Here is an 11,747-nt window from a genome sequence, read left to right as displayed (position 1 = left end):
AAACTTGAGCAACTTGTCTCCTCAGTCCCCAGACGTTTACAGACTGTTGTAAAGAGAAAAGGGGATGTCTCACAGTGGTAAACATGGCCTTGTCCCAACTTTTTTGAGATGTGTTGTTGTCATGAAATTTAAAATCACCTAATTTTTCTCTTTAAATGATACATTTTCTCAGTTTAAACATTTGATATGTCATCTATGTTCTATTCTGAATAAAATATGGAATTTTGAAACTTCCACATCATTGCATTCCGTTTTTATTTACAATTTGTATTTTGTCCCAACTTTTTTGGAATCGGGGTTGTGTGTGTATATATATATATATATATATATATATATATATATATATGAGTGATTCCACACTTATGGGTACTGAAATGGGGACATGAACTTATTTTTAAAAATTCACCTAAAACCATTTCTTTTTTTACCATCAAGTCACAAAACATGTAATCTTTAATGAATGATATGTTAAAAGATAACTTTAATTTTCTGAGATGTAATAAAAACATATTTATATGCCAAAGTCAAGCCTATGAGTTCCAAAATGATGTCTGTTACATTACTTCTGTTACGATTGTCCATCTCGCATCTGTTACAAATTAATTACAATCTAGCTATATACCATGTTAATCTTATTGAAAGAATGTGTATGTTTATTCTACTACACATGTTTATTAATTATATTTGCTAAAACATCACCTTCCTATGTTTCAAAAAGTAATTCTACATTGTTAAAATTGAGAATATATATGTCCACAACACTTCTGTTACGTTCTGACTTTGGCATATAAATATGTTTTTATTACATCTCAGAAAATTAAAGTTATCTTTTAACATATCATTCATTAAAGATTACATGTTTTGTGACCTGATGGTAAAAAAAGAAATGGTTTTAGGTGAATTTTTAAAAATAAGTTCATGTCCCCATTTCAGTACCCATAAGCGTGGAATCACTCATATATATATATATATATATATATATATATATATATATATATATATATATATATATATATATAATGAAATAACACAAATATATCAAATGAAATATAGTTTCTGTTCTGGTTTTCCTTTTATTTGTATTTATAAAAATTATTTCACTCATTACATTCCTGAAAAGTTTATATTTATATCTAAAACACACCATCAGTAGTGTCACACCTAATCTCACGGATTTCTGTGCAGAGAGAGAGATCGAGATCAGCCTTGTGATCTCAAAGGAAAGTTAAAATCCGTTATTGTGATGATAAACAGCAGAGATTTTCCTCATGCAGCTCGGATCCTGCTCTCTGTTCATCTTTTCTGTGAAGGTTTTGTGGAAATGTAGAAGACGACAACGATGATGATGCAGTCCTCTTCACATCTTTACTCTGATCAGAAGTTAAATTACTTGCTTCTGTTATTTCTTCACTCTTGTTTACAGGAACTGTAATAACAGACACTTCTGTAAAATTCCTCCATCTGAAAAATTCATTTACACTTCATTTAATTAATTAATTAAATTTACGTTTACCTTTAATCTCAATGGAATATCTGTCCATTCCTGCAGTTTTGGTTTGTGAGCCCTTCTCTAGGTACAAGAATTGAGAATCGTTCATTATTGAGCTAAATATCACAGAACATCACAATAAATACGTTATTATACACATTAAATACAGTATTTACTAATAGCATCACATTTTTTTGCTTACTTTGTAATTTCACTATTCCTGCTATAACAGCTGCAATGATGATAATTATAGCGATGACGATGACTACAGGAATCCACCACGGTTTGGAGCTTTTCATCCTCCGAGTCTCATCTAGAGAAAAAAAAAAGAAAAGAAATTAAGAAAGAAGAATCAAATAAAGGAGATAGATGAAGAAGGAAAGCTGCTTCTGAAAACAATGAAATAAAACCAGTCAGAAACAGATGAATAGAAGTGGACAGAGAATAGAAAAGTCTGAGAGCAGACGTGAAAATGCTTCTGTTCATATTTTCTTTTTCTAATTCAGTACAAAAAAATCACTAAAAATTATATTATCAGCAACAACTTGAGTGAAAAGTAGAATCTTAGAAGTATATTTATACAGATTTCAGGGTTTTTCAGTATCTGTTACATCACACTTTTGCTTTAAAAAGTTAAGCGACTCCACGTGAGGTCACGACCCCTATTTTGAGAAACTCTGATCTAATGAACCCATGCACTCAGGCTCAGCAAAAATCTGACCTTTTTGTATTTTTAAGAAGTTAAAACACGATTGATTTCACAAATTTGCTTTAATTTAAATAAAAATAGTGCAGAATCTTCAATTTAACATATCAGACATTTACTTTCTTTCAAAAATTAAAAAAAATATATATTTTTTCAGTTTTAAATGAAAACAAAATTCCATATTTTCAAACTGGTCTAAAACATTTGGACCCCACTGTACGTGAGACACATGAAGAACATTATTCAGTGTCCTGTAAACAAGACGCCTGTGATTCTGCAGGCAGATGCTGCTTCCTTTTCTTCTTTAGAATTTCTCATGTTTGAGGAGCTAACATTTTGAAGTTTAACCAAAAATATTAATGCAGACATTTCAAAAACATCACTGACTTCTTCTTCTTCAGACCAGTTTGCACAGCAAAAATTTCTCTAGTTTTCACATTTACTAATTACTGACTATATTTGACATCTTTATTTTCCAGAAGCTCAGAGTTGGAGATGAAAATCTGATAAACTTCTGATATACTGTACTTTCAAAAAGGGCTGAAGAAATGTTGACCCTGGTTTGTCCAACGTGATTCCTCTGGAGTGTTGAGATGTTACAGGTGTACATTCCAGTGTGTTCCAGGCTCTGCACGCTGAGCAGTCGCAAGGATCCATCGCCTTCCTGTACACGCTGGGGTTCGAGCCATGCCCTGCCGTTCCAGCGGTTGGATATCAGCTGTGTCTCGCTGTCGTAAGTGCAGATGATGGTGGACGTATTTGCTCTGGTGAAGGACCAGGTCAGTGTAAAGTTTTGCAGGTTCCAGGGGCTTCTGCAGGGGATGGTGATGTCCTGACCTTCAGCTGAGTTTATTTCAGTCCAAGTGGAGAACGAGTACAGCTTGGATGTGAGTGTGACGTTGTTTTGAACTGAAAGAAAAATCAGAAATGTGTAAATTAGGGCTGTTAGAACAAACAACTAAAGACTTGTTCAAAGTTTTTCCTGAACCTTTTGCTGAAATGACAAGAAATGTTTGTGTTCTGCATGTGATATTTTTACCCTGATTGAATCTCAAATAGTGTTTGGACACCTAATGCACTATGTAGAGTCCATAACACCATTATGTTATACCCTATGTAGTGAGCATGAATAGGGAACTAAAGGTTTACCCACAATGTTAATCAAAATGATTTCTGTGATTTCCAGAGCTCGTCTTGCTCTTGTACAAAAACTAAATAACCAGTTTTTTTTTCTTTTTTGAAAGCACTGAGTGATGTGAAATGCTTATTTTAATCTCCAGACCAATCAGGAATAAACCAACAAGACAGGTGGTGCTATCAGAGTGGAGAAAAAAGAAAAAACAAACATATACCCCTTTTCCACCAAGGCAGTTCCAGCATCGGTTTGGATCCTAATCTCAAACCAGTTCTTCTCATTTCAAAGCCAAAGAACTGGCTCTCAGCCAGGAAAACTGGTTCCAGAACTGGTTCTCTTTGCTGATCTAGAACTAGGAACCACTGACTTGGGGCAGGATTATTGTGACCAACTAAAATTTTGTGACCATGATTTTTAAAAAACTAGAGCAAGTGTAGCGTCTAGTCTTTGTTAAAACTTTGGGTTATTGCCCAGAAGGTCAGGGGTTGAAGCCCCAGTGCTGCCAATCTACCACTTGAACAAGGCCCTTAACCCTGTCTCCTCCAGGGGGTGCTGTATCATGGCTGACCCTGCGCTCTGACCCCAACTCCCTAACAGGCTGGGACATGCGAAGAGAAGAATTTCGCTGTGCTGTAATGTTTATGTGACAAATAAAGGCGTCCTTTCCTCTAGTTTGACTAATCCAAAGAAGAAGAAAAAGAGACAATGTGGTTCATCATTGTTGTTATGCTTGGTGCTAGCGATTTTAGTCATGGCGGTTTAGTGGCAATAACAGCTGGGAAAGTGGAGATGTTTACAGTGATGTAATGATGTGGCTCTGTGATGATTCTGTAGTCCGTTGAAAAGAAAACCAGTTCTGAGAAGGTTTGCAAGTTGAACCAGTTCTTAACCGGCACTAGCACCAACCAAGAACTAGCACCTGGTTCATGTTGATGGGAAGGGGGTAATAGAGGACAGTGGCAGTGGAAAAAACAGTCTTGTTAGTGATGTGTTCAACCTGAGATATTTCAGTGTTAATATTTTAATGTTAATTGTAACTACAGTTATTTTGTTAGTTTTGGGATGTCTGATTTTAACTTGGCATTTATTTTTATTAATGATAATATTGGTGAGACGGGCGGCACGGTGGTGTAGTGGTTAGCACTGTTGCCTCACAGCAAGAAGGTCCGGGTTCGAGCCCCATGGCCGACGAGGGTCTTTCTGTGCGGAGTTTGCATGTTCTCCTTGTGTCCGTGTGGGTTTCCTCCGGGTGCTCCGGTTTCCCCCACAGTCCAAAGACATGCAGGTTAGGTTAACTGGTGACTAAATTGACCGTAGGTGTGAATGTGAGTGTGAATGGTTGTCTGTGTCTATGTGTCAGCCCTGTGACGACCTGGCGACTTGTCCAGGGTGTACCCCGCCTTTCGCCCATAGTCAGCTGGGATAGGCTCCAGCTTGCCTGCGACCCTGTAGAACAGGATAAAGCGGCTAGAGATAATGAGATGAGATGAGATATTGGTGAGTGAGCTTGTACTAGCTAGTTGGTTGTGTTGACCTGGTTACAGTGTATCAGCATAAAAGCCCCAGAAAATAGTCTAAAAGCAGCATAAACCTGTTTTACATGTGACTTGGTTGTATTTACACTTTTTAAATGTTTTATTTTTTTTAATGTGGATAATCTCCAATAATAAACCAACAGCCTATGTGAGTTAGAATAAATGGTTCTTCATTATAAACCATGATCAGACCTGTCTCGGTCAGCAATACAGTCCACGTCTGATCTGAAGAGGATGAGTTGACGGTACAGATGTAGGTGAGGTTGCTATGCTGGCCCAGCCTCTTCAGTTTACTGTCCATGGTGTACAGCCCCTGCTTATTAGCCACCTTTCTTGTTGTGTATTTGAGATTCTCCATCGGCATGGGCGGGTCAGTGGACCAGGAGACGTGAGGAGCGGGGTAAACATTGTACGTGGAGCACTTGAACTCCTTGTAACCACTTAGACGAGTGATCTCGAGATTCACTGAGCGGATAGGGGCTGCAAAACAAGTGGTATAAGGATATAATTAACATGCTTTGATGTTCATATGAATGTGTGAAGTTTACACATTTTAATTGCACAGCACTGTTGAATTCTGGATTCTGATTGGTCAGAAGGTGTTGGTTAAGTTTCTAGAAGTTGCACAGCTATGAATCACAGGTTTATGTATTAATGCACTTGTTCTAATGTGTTTCTATAGTAACCGCTCATTCACAGGGACTCCTTTTTGTAAAGAGATGTTTATTTAAGTCCTTATGGATGGAAGGAGTCTCCGGTGTCAGTACTTCAGTAAAGCTGTAACTTTGCAGTTTATTGGTAACAGGACAAGATGCTGAGAGAGAGAGAGAGAGAGAGAGAGAGAGAGAGAGAGACTCTTTATAGCTGCTGTAATGGAAGTGAGAACTTGTTTCACTGATGTTTCACAAGAGTAAATGTGACTATTAATGGATAAAAAGTCATTCTTTAGTAAATAAAAATGTGAAATCATTGAAATGTTACTGTGGTATAAGAGAAGGCTTCAGGACTTGGAAACAGTATCTCACCTTCCACTTTAAGTACAATGAAGTAGTTGTCCATTTTTTCACCCTTTGTCACTTGACACCTGTAGCGCCCCCTGTCGCTCAGGACGCAGTGCTGCAGGAGGAGTGACGCATTCCCATGTGACAGCTCATTAGCTGAAATGGACGTCCTGCCCAAAAAAAGCTCGCTGTGCCAGTTTGTGCTCTGTGGATGACTGTAAATCAGGGTGTCATGTCTGAACCAGCGAATCTCCTCCTCCCTGCCCAAGGGGGTGAAGCTGCATGGAAGGACACAGTCCTCGGAGTACTGACAGGTTACATAGACATCTGACAGAAAAAAGGGAAAAAATGCATTAGGGTTAACTTTAAAACCCTTAAACATGTTCCTTTTTTCTGTCTAATCCTCTACATTAGATTAGATTAGAGCTGTCTTTCATTTCAGGATTACTGATAATTAGGTGGAAATCTGAGACAAATATTTACTCGACATAATTATGCTCAAATATTTATTCTACATTCCTGTAGTTTCTGAGCAAGAACAAGGAAAAAAAATAAAACCCTCCATTTTATAATAAAATGCAGATCTGAAATTATGCAACACCACCATCATGGTCCACTGTTATAACTGTTATAGTGACTCACTGGAGGTTAAACTGCTAAGGACTTTGGTACAGTGGAGTGCAAAAATTTGTACACCCTGAAGAAACAAGTGTCGAACATGTTGAAAATTAAGTTATTTCAATCAAGCCAAATAAAGTCTTATTTACGTAGATTTTCTTCTTCTAGAGGATTTTAACTTGAAATTATTTATTAAACTCAAAAACAAAAAAGTTCATAGGCCTACAGAGCATTCAAAACATTTCATGGAGAACCTGACACTTCAGGGAGAACCTGATGCACCAGTGTGCTAATAATAGTCATGAAGATGACTGATGTTAGATTCAAACCTGAGATTGTAAATCTGTCTCTGTGAGCAGCACCATTTTTATTTTCTCATCATTTCACTCAGTGACAGACAGAGTTTTGTAGAAAGTCCCCACTCTTCTGGATTGTCGTCAGTTAAAACGATTTAATAGAACATTTTTAGAACATTGCGCTGGAATTTAATCCAAAGCGGCCCTTATTAATTTGTCAATTAAATTAAAATATATTTTAATTGCTGAATTTGTCTAAAAAAGAGACAAGATAAGAGGAATCACATGTATTTTGTCGTTATATAGGTTAACTTCATATTAACACTCAAACATGATGTCATTTTATTCATTTCAGAAGTCCATTTTTCACTTTTTTTAATCAATTTCTTTTAAAATGTTTATATGACATAACAGCTTCTTTATTTATGTGAGTGCTTTTATCTCAGATTTTCCGCAGATTTTAATGAAATGCTTTCCTTTCTTTGGCTCTCTACAGCAACACCTACAGAAATTAGATATGTTATGTTCATTATGTCTTCTTATTAAATCAAATCATTAGTTTTCTTTTGTTTCAGACATGTAAAAGTTTTTTCCTTTACCTGACATGATTTGACCTACAGAAATTATGACGCTTATGTAAATGAGAGGTACTATCTATCCATCCATTATCTGTAGCCGCTTATCCTATACAGGGTCGCAGGCAAGCTGGAGCCTATCCCAGCTGACTCTGGGCGAGAGGCGGGGTACACCCTGGACAAGTCGCCAGGTCATCACAGGGCTGACACATAGACACAGACAACCATTCACACTCACATTCACACCTACGGTCAATTTAGATGATGATATTAGAGACCAAAAGGGAGTCAACAGTTGTGAAGTGGGTGAGTTTAGGGCCCAGAGGAGGAGAATAAGGCGAGAAAAAGATTCAAGAGATTCAAGATTCATAGATTTTTATTGTCAATTCACTATATATCCAGGACATACCGGTATAGAAGAATCAAAATGCCATTTCTCTCTCACCTTACTTGTAAAATCAGATAAAAATCTCATATCATCTCTAGCCACTTTATCCTGTTCTACAGGGTCGCAGGCAAGCTGGAGCCTATCCCAGCTGACTATGGGCGAGAGGCGGGGTACACCCTGGGCAAGAGGCGGGGTACACCCTGGACAAGTCGCCAGGTCATCACAGTATTCATGAGATCTTGTATAAAAATATCTTCACACTGTTCAGTCTTTTGACTTCTTTCGAAGAAGGTTTTATTGCACCATTTCTTCTACATTTAAAGATTTTTATTGGTGTTGACACATCACTTTTTTTTTTTACACATCTACACCTTCAAAAGAAATGCTGTTTCATCACACCTGGAGTTTTTCCATCCGTCTTCTTAAGAAACCAAATAAGAAGCACACAAGTCCAGACGTGTGCTGCTGTTCTTTTCATTGCGGGTGTCTCTGTGGAGTGAAAGTTACGGACAGAGGTGTTATTACATCCACTACATTCAAAATAAAAACAAACTTTTTTTTTGAAAATTATAGAAGAACTTTTCAGAAAGCTGAGAGGAAACCGTGATCCAGATCCAATTGTTGTGTTAAGTACGTACATTGTTGTTAATAATAATAATAATGCAAGTCTTAATGATTCTTCAGTTGTCTTTCTGGAGGAACCCTGGTCATGTAGAATCCTAGAATAATCTTCCCCTATCAGAAAGGTTTCCAAGTAGAACAGAGCTTGAGCCCGAGTCCAGTCCAGAGTCCAAACCATGTTCAGAGTTCGAGCCCAGCCCAGAGTCCGAGTCAAGTCCAGAGCTTGAGTCCATATCCAGCCCAGAGTCCAGGTCAAGTCCAGAGCTTGAGCCAACTTCCAGTCCAGAGTTCAAGTCCTGTCCTGAGCCTGAGTCTAAGCCCCCACCTGAGCCAAGTATCTGGTGCCACTTTGGCTCAGAGAAACACGCTGAGGGCATGGCACCCAGCATCAGGCCCTCATCCTTGGGGCCAGGAAGGATGGATTTTTACTCCCGGAAGGAGCTCTTTGGTGCTGGTGGTGGTGGGGTGTTCTGTCAGTCCTGCGTGCTTTGGTGCATGCACCAGTTGAACTCTCGGCCGCACTCCGGACTGTGTGTGCACAGAGCAGACTCTCGCATGCACACCGTTAATCATGCACTCCTGCACAGGATTAAGGCACATCAGCGCGCCTATATAAAGATTCAGAAAATGCACACTCAGTGCGAAGTATTGAGTACATTACATTAGTGCGCATTACCGAGCCTTGTTTCCGTGGTTGATTTCCTGGTTTTCTGAATTCTGTTCCTTGTTTCCGTTTTGTCTGTGCCTAGTATACTCTGTTTGTTTGTTGCCCAACTCATTGCTTGTTTCCTCATTATTGATTCTAGCCTGCCGATTTGGTTTGTTTGCCTGCGTGGGTTCACTTTTCTTAATAAAACTATTTCTGCACATGCATCCATCTACTACCAATCTCTGACACTTTTTAATACGTAGAACCTGTTAGATGTTTCAAATTTAGCTCTTGGTACTTGAGAAATGCTTGAAGGGTTCCTTAGGGGTTCCTTGGAAATGGGTTCTACTCTATTTGGAACCCTTTATGGGAAGGAAACACTACTGTAGTTTAACACTTAGAAGTTGTAAGCTTTCTGTAGCAGGACAACCGAGGAAACATTAATGATTTTTAAATTCAGGATATTAAAAAAAAACCACAAATACGATCAAGATTTTTCTCTCTGAGGAAATGAAGCCTGAGTGACACAATAAACCCATTTTACTGGATTTAATTCCAACACAGAAGAAAAGAACAGAAATCACAAAACTCAATCTTGAGCTTTCATTCTAATTGTTGGCTTTGTTGTTTGTTCATGACCCATATGTGTCATTACTGAGCATGGTTTTCATTTCATAACCTCACATTTATGATCCACATGCATCATTAACACAGAATAAAATATTTACATTTGTTTGTCACAGCAGTAATAAAATTAATAAACATGCATGAACATACCGTTATTGTAAACCTCTGGATGTCACTTGCTGCTTGTCAGCTGTTCGTGATCAGAGGTAAGAAATAATCCAGACCTGATTTTGGCAGTTGGATGTGGTATTTTTTCCTCCAAGACTTAAGTGTTGCTGTAAACCTGTCACGCTGCCAAACCACAGTAATGTCAGTAATTTGCACAGTTAATGCAAAGGCAGAAAAACTTACAGCTACTTATCTAATCTTTTCTTTCACTGTGGCATGATCATGGTTCAGACACTTATCTGATCTAGAACGAGATTGGATTTACAGTAGTGTCCCTTTCAGGAAAATGTTTTACTTTTTTTTTCCAGATACTGTACCTACTTCCTGATTTTAATGGGTTTTGAAGAACTATTTTTTTCTAAGAGTGTGTGTAACTCCAAATTATAGCTCATTATTTTCTAGAATGACTTACTATTAAAAGTGGAACCTTGTAGGAAGTTAACATCCCTTTATTACACAATCCACATGTTAAAGAACCCTTGAAGAACCTGCTTTTTGTTTATTTGCTTGTTTTGTTTTTCTAAGAGTGTGTGTAGTAACTGGATAAGTGTGTGGTATATACTCCAGATTCAGGCTAATGAACACCTAGAACTGGTCAGGAGTTTAACATGACATTGTTGGAACATTCTTAGAAAGACATGTTTAATCAGAGAGGAATCTTTCACATATGCATAATGAAACATTAAGCTGTTGGTACTTGGTGCCTTCTTAGAAAAAAAAAGGTTCTTTAAGGGTTCAATACTTTAAATCTTTCTTATCAGATCATATTCTCAAAAAAAAAAAGGATTAAAACCAGCAACATTAACATCACACAATCAGACTGTTAACCATCAGATATAATTGCGTAACTCACACTTTGTCCTGATTTTAACAGAATTAACTTTTCTAATTTTTGTGATATAAAGTCTTCTGTTAGTCTTCTTATTCTTTAGCACTCTTTATGATTAAAAAAGTAAAGTGAAATAAAGTTTACTCACGTGTGTGTGTGTTTGTTGATAGCAACAGGGAATTCACCTGCTGCGAGATGGACAGGTTTCTTTTCCAAACACAACCCTAAAAAAATATCAGCAGTTAAGTTGATATTTGTACACACCTCTTTCTCCTCATGGGTGGAGTTTAGTTACACTTCCTTCAATGGACCAGATTAAATAACAAAACTCAGACACACAAGGAAAAGCATAACCTGAAATCTAAACCCTGACTGGTCATCATGATGATATTTTGTTTGCATGTACAGTGCCTTGAAAAAGTATTCATACCCCTTGAAATTTTTCACATTTTTCCACCTTACAACCACGAACTTAAAAGTTTTTTATTGAGATTTTATGTGATAGACCAACACAGAGTAGCACATAATTGTGAAGTGAAACGAAAATGATAAATGGTCTTCAAAATTTTAAACAAATAAAAATCTGAAAAATGTGGTGTGCATTAGTATTCAGCCCCCTGTACTCTGATACCTCTAAATACAATCCAGTGCAATCAATTGCCTTCAGAAGTCATCTAATTAGTTAATAGAGTCCTACTGTGTGTAATTTACTCTCAGCATAAATACACTTGTTCTGTGAAGGCCTCAGTGGTTTGTTAAAGAACACTGAAGAACAAACAGCATCATGAAGACCAAAGAACTCACCAGACAGGTCAGGGATAAAGTTCTGGAGAAGTAGGGTTAGGTAAAAAAAAATATCCCAAGCTCTGAACATCTCAAGAAGCACTGTTCAATCCATCATTCAAAACTGGAAAAAGTATGGCACAACTGCAAACCTACCAAGACATGGCCGTCCACCTAAACTGACAGAGCGAGCAAGGAGAGCACTGGTCAGAGAAGCAGCCAAGAGGCCCATGATCACTCTGGAGGAGCTGCAGAAATCCATAGCTCAGGTGGGAGAATCTGTGCGCAGGACAACTATAAGTCATACACGCCACAAACCTGGCCTTT

At 37.8% G+C, this 11,747-nt stretch overlaps 1 protein-coding gene across 1 annotated transcript; it reads right to left on the bottom strand.

Annotated features, from left to right (window-relative positions):
• Positions 1-1,050: 1,050 nt before the first annotated feature.
• Positions 1,051-10,886, bottom strand: hhla2b.1 (HERV-H LTR-associating 2b, tandem duplicate 1). Its single transcript, XM_060899712.1, has 9 exons — positions 10,786-10,886; positions 9,791-9,931; positions 8,143-8,232; positions 5,891-6,193; positions 5,058-5,345; positions 2,724-3,104; positions 1,692-1,802; positions 1,514-1,570; positions 1,051-1,426 (listed from the first exon to the last, which is right to left on the bottom strand). Exons 3-9 carry the CDS (start codon positions 8,219-8,221, stop codon positions 1,236-1,238), a joined length of 1,410 nt encoding a protein of 469 aa, XP_060755695.1. The 5' UTR covers positions 8,222-8,232; positions 9,791-9,931; positions 10,786-10,886; the 3' UTR covers positions 1,051-1,235.
• Positions 10,887-11,747: the final 861 nt, after the last annotated feature.

This window comes from Neoarius graeffei, chromosome 19, assembly GCF_027579695.1.
Source record: "Neoarius graeffei isolate fNeoGra1 chromosome 19, fNeoGra1.pri, whole genome shotgun sequence".
Classification (NCBI taxonomy): domain Eukaryota; kingdom Metazoa; phylum Chordata; class Actinopteri; order Siluriformes; family Ariidae; genus Neoarius; species Neoarius graeffei.
This window is presented reverse-complemented; position numbering and strand designations above follow the sequence as displayed.

Bases quoted from the DNA above. Each gene is read 5' to 3' on its own strand.
- hhla2b.1 (XM_060899712.1), bottom strand. From the start codon at position 8,221: ATGAAAAGAACAGCAGCACACGTCTGGACTTGTGTGCTTCTTATTTGG. The intron at 6,194-8,142 runs GTGTGATGAAAC...TTTTTCTGTCAG, and splicing joins GACGGATGGAAAAACTCCAG to ATGTCTATGTAACCTGTCAG. The intron at 5,346-5,890 runs GTGAGATACTGT...CTTGTTTTGCAG, and splicing joins CATTGTACTTAAAGTGGAAG to CCCCTATCCGCTCAGTGAAT.